This window comes from Tubulanus polymorphus, chromosome 5, assembly GCF_964204645.1.
Source record: "Tubulanus polymorphus chromosome 5, tnTubPoly1.2, whole genome shotgun sequence".
NCBI classification, from domain to species: domain Eukaryota; kingdom Metazoa; phylum Nemertea; class Palaeonemertea; order Tubulaniformes; family Tubulanidae; genus Tubulanus; species Tubulanus polymorphus.
Genome location: NC_134029.1, coordinates 9,153,519 through 9,171,362, shown reverse-complemented (window position 1 = coordinate 9,171,362; position 17,844 = coordinate 9,153,519). Strand labels below are relative to the sequence as shown.

The following is a 17,844-nucleotide window of genomic DNA, read 5'->3' as shown; positions in this document are numbered from 1 at the left end:
GACCGTTGACTTTTATTGAAAAACCTTTTAGATTTGATTTGAATGAGTCAGGGCGGATGTTGTTGCTGTTTCTAGCGTTGTATCCAACGTCATTCGTCTTAAAAAAATTATTGAACATCTCAGGTAACTTGTTATTGACATATAGATACATGAATTGTCCAATTTGAAAATTGTTTATATCTGCCAATTTAAGAATTTTTGCAGACTTAAATAATGGTGAGGTATGGGCTCTAAAATCGGTTTTAAAGATAATGCGGACCGCTTTCGTCTGGAGAAGTTCCAGCTTTCTTAAGTTTGAAGGATAAGTATTACCCCATACAATATTACAATAGGTGAGATGGCAATAAATGAAAGAATAATACAACTGCAGTAAAGTTGTTTTTGACAAAATTCCATAAAGTCTACCCATTATACCAATGAACCGTGATAGTTTAGTACAGATGCTATTAATGTGTGACTTCCAAGTAAGCTGGTCGTCAACTTGAACGCCTAGAAATTTTGTTGTCGAGACTTGTGATATAGACATATTGTTGATTTTGATAGAAATTGAGTGTTTATGTTTAGCACGACTGAAAAACATGAAATGAGTCTTTTTCAAATTCAATGAAAGCCTGTTTGCCCGAAACCAGATATTCAGTTTGTGTAGTTCTGTATTTACTATTATAGTTAACTCATTAATATTGATATGAGAAGTGAATACATTAGCATCATCAGCAAACATGATAAGATTAAAAATGCTTGATGCGTTTGCAAGGTCATTTATATATAATAAGAAAAGGATCGGCCCCAAAATAGATCCTTGAGGCACTCCACAGAATACAGGATAGCTAGTGCTAGTAGTCTCTTTAAAAAGAACAGTCTGAAAACGGTTTGAAAGATAGTTTCTAAACCAGAGTAATGGCGTACCTCTGATGCCATAATGGCAAAGTTTAGACAATAGAATTTCATGATTCACTGTATCAAATGCACGCGAAAGGTCTAAAAATATTCCTATAGTTGATTTGCCATTGTCTAAATTATTGATAATTTTATCTATGATAACAGTAATAGCCATGTTGGTGGAATGGTCTTTTCTAAATCCAAATTGACATGGAGATAGTATTTTATACTTGTCCAAAAAACTTATAACTCTTTTGTAAACTACTTTTTCTAAGATCTTGGAAATACATGGGAGTATTGATATTGGTCTGTAGTTTGAAAAATGTGAAACATCTCCAGATTTGAACAAAGGTAATATCTTAGATATTTTGAAGGATTCAGGTACTTGTCCATTAATCAAACTTAGATTTAAAATATGAGCTAACGGCCGAGATATAGCGTCAATTACTCTCTTAAGGATCTTTTGATTGATACCATCATGACCAGTGTTATTACTATTTTTAAATTTTGAAACAATATTTTCAATTTCCAAAGAATCTGTGGGAGAGAAAAAGATATTATTTTGTTGTGGCGGACCCAGAAAAGAGAAAAATGTTTTGTTAGTAGGTAAAATATCATTGGCTAGATTTGGACCCGCTTGTGCAAAACACTTATTAAATTCATTGGCTATACTAACATTATTTTTGTACATAACACCATTCTGTTCAAAAACATCAGGATATTTAGAATTTGATGATTTTCTATTAATTAGGTCATTAATTATTTTCCAGGTTTCCTTGGGATCTCTCGCATTGTTTAACATAGAGTTATAGTGAAGCGTTTTAGCCTTTTTGATACAAGTATTAAAAACGTTTCTATATCTATTGTAGATATCTCTATCAGTTTGAAGTTTACTAGACAGGTATCTTCTATAAAGAGAATCCTTCTTTTTCAAAGAAATCAATAAACCGTTAGAAAACCATCCGTGTTTCTTGTCCCTATATATCGAAAACTTTCTATTGATTATAGGGAAACATTCCGTGTAGTATTTATAGAATACATCATAAAAAGAGTTATAGGCAACATTAGCATCATGAATATTAAACACATGAGTCCAATCATGTGCAATTAGCTTTCGTTTAAATCGAGCGATATCATGATCTGACATTTTTCGATAACTAACTGTCCTAGTTGATGTATGGTTGACTTTGATTTCTGGCATAATTGCAAAAATTGGAAAGTGGTCAGATATATCATAGATCAGAATCCCTGAAATTGCATCGAAACTAGAATAACAGTTTGAATATATATTGTCAATAAGAGTAGAAGATCTGTCGGTTACTCGTGTTGACTTATCTATTAAATTCGTAAAACCAGTTGAAAGCATATTAAAAATAAAATCTCCAGTCGGTTTATGAGAGTCGGCGTTGAAAAGATTTATATTGAAATCGCCCAAAATGAAGCACTTACGCCCTGCTCTAGTTAAGTTTTCTAAGAGTGGTAGAAAATCAGTATTAAAGTTATTGACACTTGCATCAGGCGGTCGATAGATAGTGCCAACAATATGTTTTGACATATTATGTGGTAATTGGATTTCTATAAATAAACTTTCGAATGTGTCATTTACACATGTAAAATCATCCAGTATCCTAAATTTAATGGTGTTGTGGACAAACATCGCTATTCCACCACCACGTGTATCCTGTCTACTTATGAAAATCGACTCATAATCAGGCAAATTATACATTGACTTGTTGTCATGTTGAAGTTTAGTCCACGTTTCAGTAAAAGCTAAAATCCCAAAATTGAAACAGAGGGAGTGTAAATATAATTGCAAATTCTCAAAATTCTTATTAAAACTCCTTATATTTAGATGAAACAAGGAGAAGTTTGATAATCCAAACTTTGATAATTGCGTTAAATCCTTATAATATTTACTACTTGAACCTACGATAAACTCAGGATGTGCATGACTGGCCATCTGCTAGTGGAATTGAAGCGTGATAGTAATACTTCGACGGCACTCACCGTTACATAATAAATTTCGCTCATTATGAACAAAGTACGCATATGTATACACAAAAAAATCAATGAAAACAAAGAAAAATTGACGATGTAGAAAATATGTGATCACAGCACATACTATTAGCAATAAACCATACCGAGTAACTAAAGCCACGAGCATATGAAAGGATTAGCTCCTCCTAAATAATTTTAAGATGCTAAATAATAATTGTTATCAAGGAATTATGATTTGACAGGATTAATCAAATTAGGATACACGATTCAATATCTCATCAAAATCTGCATAGCCACTAAGATGGTGCTTCATGTTGTTAATGATGGCCATAATTTTACCGTCATTCGACCATGATGCTGAAACCGCTTGATGTTTGTTCAGGTACTTCAGGAATTGAGCTCTGCCGCGGGTTAAATCCTCAGAGATACTAGTTTTGGATCCTTTTAATTTTCTACGCTGCTTGATAACCAGCTCGTTGTCGGTATGACGCACAAATTTGACGATCATTTGTCTCGGAACACGCGGGTCTCTAGATGGTTTTCCTATTCGATGCGCTCGGTCGATGCCAGACGGATTGATATCAATGTTCAGGGAGTCTTTGAAAAATTTCGTACATTTTTCAAGCGGATTTTCGTCTGGAAGTTCGTTGAGTCCAAAAATACGGATAGAGTTTCTTCTAGTGTACATCTCTAATTCTTCGTAGTACGCATCAATTGCCGAGAGTCTGTAATCGACGTCTGAAAGTGACTTATCTATTGCACGACATTTTATTGTACAAATTCTTGTAACCTCTATGTACCAATGTTTGGTTAGAGCGAAATAAAATAAACCTAAACCTAAACCAATAACTTTCAAAAATTCAAGCAATTCCATACGTAAACCAAACCTTCAGCACGGCAGAGGACCGGACCGAAGATCTAGAAACGAAATGGGTAGAATTATGGTGTGAGTGGCCATCTTATTCTTTATAGATGTCGCTAGCCATTGTATTCAAAACAGAATCAGAAAGATCAAAGTCTTAAAGAAATAGCTTTTCTAATAGAAATATATTTCCTAATAATTCAAATTTATTCTCGAAGTACTTATCACGAAACCATTTGAGCCGTTGCAGTTGCCAGCAATCGCAACCGACATAAGCAGGGAAGCAACTGGGAGGATCTCATATCCCGCTAGTCGGCCTCAGTTGCTGCGGATCGGAGCGCAGTCGAAATAAGCGATCGCGGTTGCTCTCAGTTGCGTCGGCAGGAGTCGGTAGGCGTCGCGTTGCTTGTCGACATAAGCCAGCCTTTAGCCTTTCGTCACGATTTTCGACATGTAGAGCATTTCAGATTAAATCTATTCGTCACTTGGATGTCAACATAGTACAATCTCAGCTATGACGACCTAAGCGAGTTCAAAAGTATTTTGATGGATTTAAACAAATGGGTATTAAAAAAACCCGAAAAGGTCACCAGTCCGCCATCTTAAAAGTGAAAACGTCAAATATAACGATGGATGGATGGGACGACGATAATTTACCCATCGCGTCTTTCGATTAAGGGCGAAGCACTGGAAAAAAACGCAACTAGAAGAATATAAATTTCTTTCATACTTTTTTCCTATATTTCTTTCTATAAGAGAACATTTCATATATAAATTCTATTGAAAAAATAAATCAAAACATGCAATATTGAGACTATACTAAAATGTCTAAAATTAAATTCGATCAGACAATAGATTCATGCATGATTGTTAAGTCAGAAAATTGCTAAATTACATGTACCGGCATAACAAAAATGATCAAATTATCAGTATACAGTATGTACACGTGCAGGTTAAAAACCATTTGGCAAGAATTTACAATATTTCTGCATTAAAACATTTTTCGTAATACATATACATATTAACTACATAACGGTATTAAAAAAATAAAATTGCAGGGATTCTCTGTAACACAAAAACCCACCCAATCTAGATAATTTAGGACCTAACATCGGGATCAAGCAAATTCCGGATTCAAAGTAACTTCACCGGTCCATAGATTTAAGTACCGTACCGTACAAGTTTAAGCCAAACCGGATTGAGACATATGGCAGTTTTTGTGAATAGTGTTCAACTGTATAATAAAAGACAATAAATCTGAATAGCGGGACAACACACAATGAATAATCCGGTTGAGTTATTTCGATGCCATCACCGTTGATTGTGATGTTCAATGAAAGGATGATCGTACTGCAGCCGTTTTCCCTGTATTAAACATTGGATGGCCCATTCGATGGACACCAAGGGAATTTCCTGTATTTCCGCCCATTGTGAAGTACTGACTGGACAAGAAGCATCTGTCACTATCACTTCCGGTACAGCTTCACCTGTAAAAACGAATACACAAAAAATATCTCAATTTCAGTAAAAAGATAGAAATAGAGTAGACTCCGCCTTACTTAGTAGCATTGGACTGTATATATCACTCAAGATGACTGCATACTGAGCCAAGAATCGAAGGTTTTGTGAAATAAATTTCAGTTAATTCACTGATATTATTGATTTGAGCAGTACTGTATAAGGGGGAGTCTAAATTGGTTCCTGTTGGCCTTAAATCTTTTTTCAAAATTCAAAATAAACTTACCTTCAGCTGGAACAATGTTTTTCGGTAACTTGGTAATCACTTCACAGCCGGCTGTTATCAAAATTGCCGTCCACGCTTCTTTCAATTTTTTATCAGCGGATGCGAAAAACACAACCAATCCACTCAGCGGTCGGGCCTTACTGATCCTAAAACAATCATTCAAAAAATTCAAATCAAATCTATCAAATGTTTACTGGCAATCATGATGATACTGTTCCTTATTTCTGGGCAGTTTCAACAAACTGCTTCATCCTCAGTGATCGGTGGTAAAATGTGAACAATGCCTGGCTATGTAATAACTCTATTGCCAGCTATCAGAGATAACTTATTATATAATAGCAACAAGGGAAGAATCATAGTCGTAAAAGTTTATCATTATAAGAATAGGTGATAAAACTAGGAATGAGGCAAATCCTTGAATGACCCCAGCCTGAAATTCCCTGCCACATGTGAACGGGGTTGTGGTGAATGCGTTGGACTAAAGTGGAGCCAGGGTCATAAAAATTGCCTAGAATATTGAGTATTGTATCTTATTCATTAGAAATAGAACATCAATAAGTCTGTTAAGGAGAGCAGAAATCGTTACCATTCAATAACGCATTCATCTTGATCAATTCCAGCCGGCAACAAATAGTTCTTGTACGATAACAGTTGGTTCTACAAAACAGAAAATGCCAAGTTATTAACATAGAATCTATGACGATGATTAGCCTTGGACAATCAACTGTGGAAAAGTAATTTTCAGAATTGATTAGGCATTACGGCACAAAATTTCATTTAAAGAATTCGTGAAGATTCCAACGAAGAATTCATTTGGGATTCCCTACTATGATAACATCATACCAATCAACTAGGTCATGTAGAATGTTTGCTGGTATGACGATAAAGGCAAAGTTTTCAAATTTTGTTTGCTACAACTATCTTATAGTTTAATATCCCCGAACCACATAACTTTTCCATTATCTATATGACTAACATACACAACTTTATCATGGCTTTCGATTTTGGAAAATTTCAACAACCAAATGTTAATATTTTCGCGAATGCTTATAAAAATAAACGGGGTTGCCCAATATCTTAATCATCGCAAGTTAAACTTACCTTTTCACAGCAATCCAAAATCCACTGGTGTGAAACCGGTGGTATACTGCTGGCTAAACAGTGAAAATACTTTATAGTTCTTTGATATGAGTCCGATATCAATAAGACCTCCGTCGCGGCCGCTATCTTAAATGGTGAAAAAAGAAAAACCCTTTAACAGTTTCTTTCATTGTGAGATTGAATGAGATAGCCAAAAGAAGGCGGCGAAAAGCCATAATAAAGATGGCTAAAAGACTTTTTTATTCTTACCATTGCTGGGTCAACCTTTTCGAGTAAAATACCGCTTCCAGTCGTGATTAACTTTCGAATAAGATCTTTGTCGAATTCTTCCGTGCCTGCTAATCAACCAATATGCGGAACGATGGTCATTTTGAAACACATTTTTACCACATGGTACAACAATGAAGAGGTTTTTGTAAGATATATTTCCAGACAGTAATTTCATGACTCATAACTAAGCAACAACAGAAGTTCCATGAGATAAGTGTACACATACTTAAAGCAAATAAATGCTTACAGCTGGATTTGAACTATGATGTATATAGTTGATAACTACCTTCTTGGTGATTTTCAGATTTCCCGTGTGTCAGAACAAAGGCGTAACCCATGAACAACTGGCCGCTCTTTAGCGAATTATCTGTTGCCATTTCAGCAGTACTTGTCGAGGCTGCAAAATATTTCATGCCTAAAGATCTAGCATAGTCAAATTTCAAAGATGTTTGCTTGATTATGAAATATTATGAATATTGTTATAAAACCTCTTACCTACTACTACGTCGGTTGTCACATCTTCATCTCGTTTTGATTTTTTCACAGACGGAGTACTTGTTGCAGTCGGCTGCTTTATTTTGCGTTTTCGAGTACTTGTATCAGCAGGTTTAGTAGTCGAGGTTGCGGTTGTATCAAAATCGACAGCTGGAAGAGTTTAACACATAATGAATAAAGAAATAGTTTCGGATGCGCAATATCATAGATGGCTGGCTCAGCGGACGAGGATAGGACTGAGGATTTGAATCCTTTCTAGGCAAGGCAATAAGGGTCCAGAAATAATGGCTAGAGTCAAAATTGGCATAACTATACTAACTGATTGGTCAAGACTTTGAATTAAAACGTGACTGAAACACAACTGATGCCGGCGATGATCATGCATTTCATCTTTGACCCATGAATCAAACTTTCTGGTCACAACTTTTAAACGGAAGCGGGTTTCACTTACCGGTAGCAACACTAGTAGCTGATTTCGCTGCCTGTTTTTGACGTTTAACGAGATTCAACCGGCCACCGCGTTTACCCCTTTTTTGCGCAACACTCGATGTGGGCGTCGTTTCCGCTTTCATAGTCTCTGCTTGAGTTGTCTCTAACTGGGGAGGCGTTTTAGTAGGAAATGGTGGTGACTTCGATGCACTAGTAGTGGCGGGTGATGGATTTCCCGATTCAGATATTTTCGATCTACGCACGCGCTTTCCTTCTACCAGATTATCTGAAAAGTCGGAAGTCATACACGTTAATCAAAAGCCAGTTTCCTACACAGAGGCTTGAGACGAGTGATTATGCAAGTAGACGAGGCCCTGTACTGCATAAACCTTGTTTACAGTGGCTCTTCAAGGCTCAGTTGCAATTTTGGATTGTTCCCATCATTTGATTATACTTTTGGCAAGCGCCTTGTAAGCATTTCAAGCAACTGCATTTTTAGCTACGTCTACACTAGCATTTTGTACCCGGGTTATGCATCTCCACTACGCTCGAAACACGGGTTCAATGCAGAGTTTTCCGCAAACCTGGGTTTTAGAAACAGGTTTTCATTGAACCCGGGTACGTTGAAACCCGGGTACAATGCGCTAGTGTAGACAAGGTTTATATTATAAACTGATTAACATACCTAGTGTGACATCTCCTAGTGTAGGGCAAGGATTTTTGACAGTGGTATAAATGGCTGGTCTTAAGAGAGGCTTTGCTTGAATTTTTGTCAGTATAACTTTACTGCGAGGAAACCTAGAATAAGAGATCAAGAATGACAAAAGTGAATGTAAAAATGGGCTACTTTTGTGTTTATTCCCCGCTTGATAGTAGACCTAAAACAAACCCTTTTCAATGTTTGCTAGGAACAGAAGATTGTCTCATATTTTATAATAATCAATTGCATTTTTTCATTAATTCTAAGTTTTATCAATCCAAATGTTATGGAGGAATCATTTAAAGATGGCAGAGAAAAGAATTTGTTGAAATACATACACTTCACTGGTTCCACTAATGAGTTTTATAGTATACGTGCAGTTCTCCAAGTCAGATGAGTCAACATGTTCAATAACCCCACGAATGTATTCATCATTGATACAAGCCATTACGTCCTGACCCATATTCAGCGTTCTCAACGGCAGAATATCAGTCAGCTTGGCAGGTCGAATATCACCATCATCATCGTAGTGTATGAGAAATCTGTAGAATATAATATACATCTTTTAAAATCCCCTTTCCCTATAGCGCCAAGCAGTTCAACTTTTCTCTAACCTGATTAAAAAGAACTATCAACGATTGGGCTTTAGACAATTTGGCCTATATGCTGATGAAGACCTGGCAAAAGCAGCCCGAAGATAGACCTTTGTTTATCCAGACACAAGATTTGCCTAGTTAGCTACAATGAATAACTTGCCACTGGCAAAGAGGTTTACCAATCAGAAATAATGAAGAGTATGCATTTCTTAGTTACGTACTTAGTCAATAGCCTGTCTTTGGTTGAACCGAATTCTCCATCATCAGAGAAATCATTGATAAATTAAATACTTAGATTATCAATTCAAGAAGTTCGCCGTGGTAGCCTTATTAGAAGAGCGAGAAAGCTAATTCTCCATAGGTATCATCAATTACCCCATTACACAAACCAAGTTTAAAAGAAATTTCATTTGATGTGTGTAGAGCTCTAACAAAAAATTCAATATGTCCGCTGTGGTGGCCATTTTAGATGAGCGAGAAATGTAATCTTCAATAGGTTTCATCCCTGGACCTACCCCATCAGAGCTACCCAATTTCTCAAGAAATTTGCAGGTTATTTGAAGTGTGTAGAACGCAAAAGCGGACCCGCGCATGTTGAGTAAAATATAATGTCACCCAAGGTGTCTCTCAAAAATTCAATACCGTACTCACTTTCCATTTGCCTCCCTACAGATAATATGACCTGGATAATAGAATCCATCACTCCACTTGGCCATGACCGCTACACCTACAAAGCAAACAAAATATCTAAAATCATATTTTCTCTGTAGTACATTTATTTCTGAAAAACTAGAAGTATGAATAAAATGGAAAAGCAATACATTAACAAATATTCAAAATATATCTATATGGCAGAAAATAAAGTCATAATGGACTCAGATAATGTAAGCCCAAATAATGTACCTGAGTCAAGAACAACTGGCTCATCCGAGTTACTATCTGTAGCCGACTGCAAACATGATTTTCCTGGCAATGGAGCTTCTGGTATTTCTGGACTATGAAATGAAAACGAAACAACGTGAAAATATGAAAAATATCACCGCAAATTCAAAATTCAGATACTATAGTTGTAAACAGTAGGAAGAATATCAAACATGACTTCTTCACAACAATGTATGCAATGAACAGCGAAGAAATGCTAAAAACATCTTTCTTTCAATGCGCTTTCCTGCCGAGTATACTGGACTAAAGGTGGTAGTTGTTAAAACTCTAAAGGTGGTAGTTGTTAAAACACTAATGCTATTAAAATGTCAATGTTTTCCTTTCAAGTTCTCTGAAGACTAAAATGAAGGTTTATTTATTTATGGTTATTGGAAAATTAAAAACTGTTACAGGCAACAGTTTTTAATTTTCCAATAGAAAAATATATAGTCGTTACATGTGATATCTTATTAGCAGGGCCAATGATATGGTAGATTGGAAAGTTCTAAAAATGAAATTCGGTTAAAGTGCTTGCTCCTTAGCATATGTGATTCCAGTGTTGCTACATATATATTCATACATATACACCACATACATATAGATACGTACATATTTGCAGTGAAATAATTGGATTCAGATGTCTATTAAAAGATCGAATTTTCTGAATTGTGATATCATGAAAAAAATCATCTAAAACTACATCTACACCGAGCCGTAAGGCATCGTGTAACAAAATCCTCATTAAAACGAGACAAGCTTCGCGGAGTTGATTGAATTTCAGCAATAGCTAATTTCAGGATATGTCAGATGCGCGCTTGAATAACACGGCGGACTGTCCGACTTTTGGGAGCGGGCGCTGGCGGATGAATGCGTTTGTTTTACCGCCGTTTATTTTCGTAGGAATCACATTGAACTTGTTGGTTATTTTGATTTTCGTGCGTTTGAAATACAACCATCGATCGGCATTTCTACTGACCGTGTTAGCGGTTATCGATAATCTGTTCTTAGTCGCACAATTCATCCTCGAATCATTTCGTTATTTTTTGCTGTTCGCGAAAGTCGGCAACGATGCCATGGCGCGTTATTGGCCATGGAACGTCAAACCGAAAATTTACATCGGCTCAGTCATATTCTACAAAGCGTCTCTGCTGTTAAGAAACTGGTTTACCGTTTTGATACAAGTCGAGCGTCTTATTACAATTTTAATGCCGCTTAAAGCAGGGATAATAATCACTACGTCAAGTTTGAAAAAAGCTATATTTCTGACCGCATCTTTATCTGTTTGTTTTGGCATGTACTACCCTGCCACGCTCACCACAATGTACAAACATGGAAACATATGCGTAGAAGAAACAGTTGCATATAGGTCTGAAGCTCATCAAAAAATTTTCAACACTTTCAATGTTTTAATCGATCCCTTACTTCGAGCAATTGTACCGACGTTAGCGGTTCTCATCGCAAATATCATGCTTCTGATCGTTCTGTATGTGAAACTGATGGTGCGCAAAGAAATGACGAACGAACTGAACTTGAAACTATCCGAATCAAAAGCGACGAAAATGGTGATTACGATGAGCTTCGTATTTCTATTGCTAGAAATTCCAGGTTCTACGTCAAAACTCAGTGAATTCTTATCGGGCAAAAGAATCGAGGAAGCGAATACCGCTTACAACGTCACTTCCATTCTGAACTCTTGTATCAATTTCATTCTCTATTATATTGTCAACGCCAATTTCAAAACAGTAGCAAATAATTTAGCGACATGCAAATAGTATTGATATACTGCGGTAGGTGTGAAGTCAGTTCCTGTCATGATGCAAAATATTTTACTTTTTTGTTCAATTACTATGGCAGTTTGAGTATTGTACACCGTCAAAGGTATAAAAATTCAAACAAGAGGACCAAAAGGTCCATATGGTCGAAGACAGTGCATGAGGAGATATCAGTTTTATTAGTGAAAGCAATTCATGGGTTTCCAGGGTTTCTTTTCACCATTATGGACATTTTCCCCCGGACAAAAGTGGTCCTATTTTCCCCTAGTCCTGAAAAATTCTTTGAGGCATTGTGATGTGATAATAAACTGATTATTTTTTTTCTCAAGACATTAAAGTGTTCTTATTTTAGTTTATTTCAATATAACGATCTTTTTCAATAATAAAATGCGTGGATCTACATTCCCTAAAAAGCATAGTGTAATCGTCCCAGACATCCTACCCACCCTATTTCCCATAATGGTATAGTCCACACGTTAACCAATGAAACTGTGTTCTCTGTGCGTATGATGCTTCGATGAATGAAGTTCATGTGCCATGGACTACTACGGGTACTAGTGGGAGATTTTATTACGCAAAAACCACATGGTAACATAGAAATGCACCTAAAATGCCTCTAAAAATCCTCAAAACTTTCCCCTTTGCCTTGGGCTTGACGCCTGATGTGCTCGACTCGGCATAGATTCGCTTGTACATTTTTTTCACAAATAATGAGAACGGACATTTTTTAACGATCACGGAAACCCTGCGTATCTCATTATATCTTTTTTTCTAGTACCGCGCGCCGAACAGTTTTTCTTTCGTCAGTCAATCTGAGTCGGCCTGTGTGTATACAGCGCCGCTGTCTCTAGTCTGCTATTACATGTACTATAACTCACTCGGGGTATTCCCCGAGAATACAGCATTGAATGGCGTGATATGTGATACCGGCTGGCATTACTGGTAACTTTCATTGCATGAAGAAAATCCTTCACTCGCAGCGCTTTCAAGAAATAAAATCCTGGCTAGCGACTGACAAACACAGCAGAGACCACCCTACCGATACTCTGCCTGTCAGCGTAAACCATGAACTGCGCAGCTCCATGAACTCCTTACGAATGTATTAGTACGCGAGCACCTGTGAGGATAGTGATGGGGATAACACTTCATTGCTGAGTAAAACCGATATAGACAATTCACTGATATGGTGAGCCCTTCGTGGGCCTCCATAATTCACCACGATTTTGGGACCTTAGGTACAGCTATGATATTCAATAGCTAGGATCATGAATATAGGCAAATAACGCGTTACAGCCAACTTTTTATCGGATTATCAGTTCTATGTCGATACAGCATTATGGGACTATATCCATGGCAGTAGTGATACTACGGGTGTTGTTCGGTGAACGGCAGAATTTTTACCAGCGACGATCCCTGTATGGTCTTCGACCATAAAATATTAATAATCAAACTGGAATATCAAGAAATATATCAGGGGGTGACTGTCTATCTGTCAGTCATCTACTGTCACCTTCAGCTTCTACTTCAAATCACTTTTCATTGGATCTTGATTACACTTGCACTTTTGGTTGTCTACTCCAGTACTATGAATTCTTAACAACTGAGTCGCTTTTCTTTAATTCTTCGCATGTATTAAAGTTGGGCTATCATTCAGATTTTTACTCAAATTGCTTCTAATGTAGGCTAGTCCCTACTTTCTTCAGGAAATCTATAGCAAAAGGCCTACAATAAAATCAAGCCGTTTCTTCCATCATTTTACAAAACATTTTGTAAAATAATGTACACAATGATAATAATAGGTTGAGATAATAAATTGTAATTTACACTGTTATCATTTTGTAGCGGTATAAAAGGCTTCTCTGCTACCCACCAGATTTTACTGTACCATATGGACAGTGACGCTGTCTAGACCATTACCCAAAAAGACTAGTAGACTTGTTACAGGGATCAAAAAGTTGTCAAACGGTAAAAGAACGCATCAACTAATGATATCCTCACCTGATTTCAATCGCTGCCAATGCTGTGTCAGTTTTAGAAAGTTTCAATTCTGTACTACTGTTCCCTGAAGAGGCAGTACTTCTTGCAGTATCTTTAATGAGAAAACACATACCGGTAAATAGTACTGAATTTATTAGCTATCACGATATGTCACTCCATATTTTGATTAATTAGACTGTAAGTAATACCCTTCAAGACAAGCTGCACTGACCCCCAGATTTTAGAAATCATTTTTATTGATCACAGGGACAGATCAATCAACAACCCATGCCAGCATTTTGACGGCAAAAGCAATGTGTTTTAAGATGAAATTGGTAAGAATCTTCCAGCCAGTGAATACCAGATTCGCAAAATCAACAGCATCTCCGCTGAATACACAAACAATTGTTCAAAATAACCAACCTGCTTACTTATCAGCAGAATGCTGTCACCATATATCAAAACTCTAGCTAAAAAGCCCAGGTTTTTTTTTTCAAACATGCCACCCAATGATTTTGACTGGGGATGCCTCTCGCTCATGTTACTTACGTATTTGCTTCGGCCTGATGAAGGACTCTGAATCTTCCGAAGACGGTTGCGCGCCGATCATGGTACCGCTGCTCAATAGTTCACCAGCCGTGTGAGCACTCGCCATGGCCGAGGGGGTCGTCTTACTTATCGGTGATAGGTCGGATGATGATGTTGTCTGTAGATTTCGACTGGTCGGCGTGGCGTGTAAAACACGCGGCGTTCGCTGACATGATTCAGGCTGCTCTGTACTGACCGTTGGTTGACTGTTTCGTATGGGTGATAAGTCAACAGATGTAATTCCTACTTCTCCGGTACTAGAAACGTGATACGTTTAACATCAGAATGTTGGATTGCATCCGAAAACAAGGGTTCCATGGACCTTAAACTTTATCGAGAAAATCGCAAATTCCAGACAATTTGGGAAAATTAACAAGATGGCAAGCATATTCAACAAGATTAAGACAGATTAATGCTGAACATACAAACCTAGCTGATTGAGGAATGTTGTCAGAGGAGCCACTCGACTTCGAGAGGGAACTAATGTCACCTAAATGTCCCGAACTTGATCCAGTACTTCCCAATGATAATGAAGACGATGGTGGAGGATCTGTTCGCGAATCAATTATTTTTTCCTTAAACAATAAAAGTTGATGAATATGAGGTTAACATTCAGGCTTCAGTTTATCAAATACATACCCAACCCCAACAGATGACAGGGATTTGAACCTGCTGGCATGAATTCCTCCTGATTAGCCCCAGTGCACAGCTAAGTCATGATATCATTATAAGCAAATCAGAATTTCACTTCCGCCTGGGTTATTCAATTTAGGCCAATAGGTTACGAATTTGTCTAAGCAATTGTGCAACAGGTTTGGCTAGGCCCACGAGTACACGCGCACTAAAGCTAATCAGACAGGCAGGGTCTTGCGATGCCATCAGGTTCAAATCCCTGTCGAGGATGAGAGATAGTGAAAGGTGTACCTCGACAACTTGCGATGTCAGCATTTTTCCACGCTTGAAATAACATTTACTTATTCGCACGCTAGTTACGTATTTCACTTCCACTTCTGCATTGCGGTCACAGTTTTCATCCTAGAAATATCAAACATAGGCCTATACTCGAGTACAGCAAATCTAATAGGAGCAATCTCTACGCATCAAAGTGATCTCTTATTTTTGTTTTCCATGAATCTGTTTCAGTATGGGCAGCGAGATCCCTTTTCTGGTCATGTCATAATGTATAAGAATATATATTCAAGAATTACAAACGCTTCCTTTGGTGATAGATGGCAGCTTCTATTGATGGTATTAAATCAGACACAAAATTCCTTTGTACTTTTCCCATCTTTACTAGGTTTAAACCATATCATATCTGGTGGGAGAATTATTCTAATGTACAGTTGTCTGAATGATGCAGGCTTTAATTCATGCATCACATGATAACCGGTAGTTTTCATTTTTTTCTTTTTGCTTAACCTGACTCATTTTTACGACATTGAGCGCGAGTTTCAGGTTTCAGGAAGTACATATGATGTCGAACCAATTTTGCAGAACTTAATCTGAATAAGGTTGAGAAACATATAAATGAAATGAATGAAACAAGCAGCCTGTCGGCTGATACAGCTCTGCTGTTTTATGATGAGATTTTACAAGGACCACCTGTACAGCACGCTCAAGTGTTCAAATCCAGAAAACGGCTCTATAACTTTTTAGCCCTTGACCCATAGTTTCTACATACCAAGTTTTGTCAAGATCAGATAATTGTTGTAAGACTAGTAGCAATTGAAAGATTTTACAAGTGTGACCTGTATAGCATCCCCTAGAGGTCGAATTGGGAAAACGGCTCAATAACATTTTAGCCCTTGACCCATAATATCAACATAGCAAGCTTTGTCAAGATTGGATAATAATTGTAGGACGAGTAGCGATTTAAAGATTTTACAAGTGCCATGCGTACAGCACCCCCTAAAATTTGGAAAACGGCTTTATAACTTTTTAACCCATAGTATCTACATACCTAGTTTCGTCAACATCAGACAATAATTGTAGGACTAGTAGACTTAAATATTTTACAAGTGTGACCTGTACAGCGCCCCTAAAGGAAAACGGCTCTATAACATTTTGTCCCTTGGCCTGTAGTGTCTATATACCAAGTTTCGTCAAGATTGGATTATAATTGTAGGACAAGAAGTGATTTAAAGATTTTACAAGTGCCACCCGTACAGCGCCCCCTAGAGATCAAATTGGGAAAACGGCTCTTTAACTTTTTAGCGCTTGGCCCATATTAGCTTCATACCGCGGTTAGTCAAGATCAGAAAAGAATTATAGCACCAAAAGCACAAAATGTACACACCTCATCTGTAGGAGTTGATGAGAATCCTTGGTATGGTTCAAATGCTCGCTATAACGAAAATATAAAAAGGCATTGATAAAGAGGCAGTATATCAATAATGAAACAAATCAGTAAATAAAAACATTTCTTGCTCAGTATTTAGAATATACTAGAATATTTGCAGGTCTAAGGATCAGAACAATAAGTGTCCAATATCCCATTTCCATTTTACTCTTCACATTTTTATGGGGTTTACAGATGTCATATTTATTACATTCATGTTCATAAAGTTTCAAAGCATTTTTTTGTAACATTCGTCACCTTTCTATTTTTCCTGGACAAACGATGGCGCTGTTGCAGTATTTCGAGGTGTTCATTGTAGTCACGTTGCGACTGTGAGTCGTGCATATCGTACATGTCCCTCGTTGATGTGCGAGTCGATTGGTATAATGTTACATCGGACAGTTCATCGCCGTGCAGAGATGAAACCGACACCACAGGCGGTTGAGAGTAAGCGCCGGCATTGAACGTACTCCCGTGTGTCAGGTCCGGAACGATAACGGCATCTTCGCTTTTCGATTCCTGTTCACTCGTTGGCACTGTATGGGGAACGCACTGGTCAGAAGCAGGTACCGAGCTGGTGGTAGGTGCTGTCTCAGTAGCGCTGAGAAAATAAAGTTAACACTTTGAATTCCTTAAATCTACAGTAGCTTATATTTCAATGAGATCATAGTGCTTTTTGGTAACTAATCATAACAGAATACGCCTACACCCATATTCACAAACCACACTTAACGCTTACCTTGACACAGGCATTTCGACAGGCTGAGGCTGTAAAACGGAATCCTGCTGATCATAAATTTGCGTATTTTCATCTTCTTCTGGTACCGATACAACAGGCTCAGTTGCTCCTACTGCCTGTGTGACTGTTGAGGTCGTGACGTCTCTTTGATTACTCGTAGCAACTACATCTTCGGAAGCTGTATCGCTACAAGCCACGAACGTTGATGATGAAGCGCCGATCGATTGTTCGGCGGTGACGACCGAAACGGATTCCAGATGGGATGAAGCGATGTCTGATGCACTATCAGCGTTGTAATTGCTAAAAAATTAAGGCTTTCATTAGATAAGAAATCGATATAAATCTATGTTTGAGATTGACAGATAGGAATGTATTGGAATGATAATACTAACTCTAACAAATGCAGGAATAACAAACATGATAAAATTACATTGC

At 37.5% G+C, this 17,844-nt stretch overlaps 1 protein-coding gene across 7 annotated transcripts in view; it reads right to left on the bottom strand.

The window, feature by feature from the left end:
• Nucleotides 1–4,588: 4,588 nt before the first annotated feature.
• Nucleotides 4,589–17,844, bottom strand: part of LOC141904920 (uncharacterized) — a 23,466-nt gene continuing 10,210 nt past the window's right edge. For 4 of the 7 annotated variants that reach the window (XM_074793540.1, XM_074793536.1, XM_074793542.1 and 1 more), the window contains 19 exons: nt 17,410–17,709; nt 16,929–17,271; nt 16,629–16,676; nt 15,257–15,367; nt 14,762–14,907; nt 14,294–14,589; nt 13,766–13,856; nt 9,978–10,069; nt 9,726–9,801; nt 8,817–9,020; nt 8,464–8,576; nt 7,801–8,064; nt 7,350–7,499; nt 7,141–7,269; nt 6,834–6,922; nt 6,585–6,710; nt 6,070–6,140; nt 5,484–5,629; nt 4,589–5,226 (listed from right to left, as the gene is read on the bottom strand). In XM_074793540.1, the coding sequence (XP_074649641.1) occupies nt 5,051–5,226; nt 5,484–5,629; nt 6,070–6,140; nt 6,585–6,710; nt 6,834–6,922; nt 7,141–7,269; nt 7,350–7,499; nt 7,801–8,064; nt 8,464–8,576; nt 8,817–9,020; nt 9,726–9,801; nt 9,978–10,069; nt 13,766–13,856; nt 14,294–14,589; nt 14,762–14,907; nt 15,257–15,367; nt 16,629–16,676; nt 16,929–17,271; nt 17,410–17,709 (2,971 nt within the window). In that variant the 3' untranslated portion in view covers nt 4,589–5,050. The remainder of the gene's footprint in view (nt 5,227–5,483; nt 5,630–6,069; nt 6,141–6,584; nt 6,711–6,833; nt 6,923–7,140; nt 7,270–7,349; nt 7,500–7,800; nt 8,065–8,463; nt 8,577–8,816; nt 9,021–9,725; nt 9,802–9,977; nt 10,070–13,765; nt 13,857–14,293; nt 14,590–14,761; nt 14,908–15,256; nt 15,368–16,628; nt 16,677–16,928; nt 17,272–17,409; nt 17,710–17,844) is intronic. The other 3 variants (XM_074793537.1, XM_074793538.1, XM_074793539.1) reach the window with 3 other exon arrangements.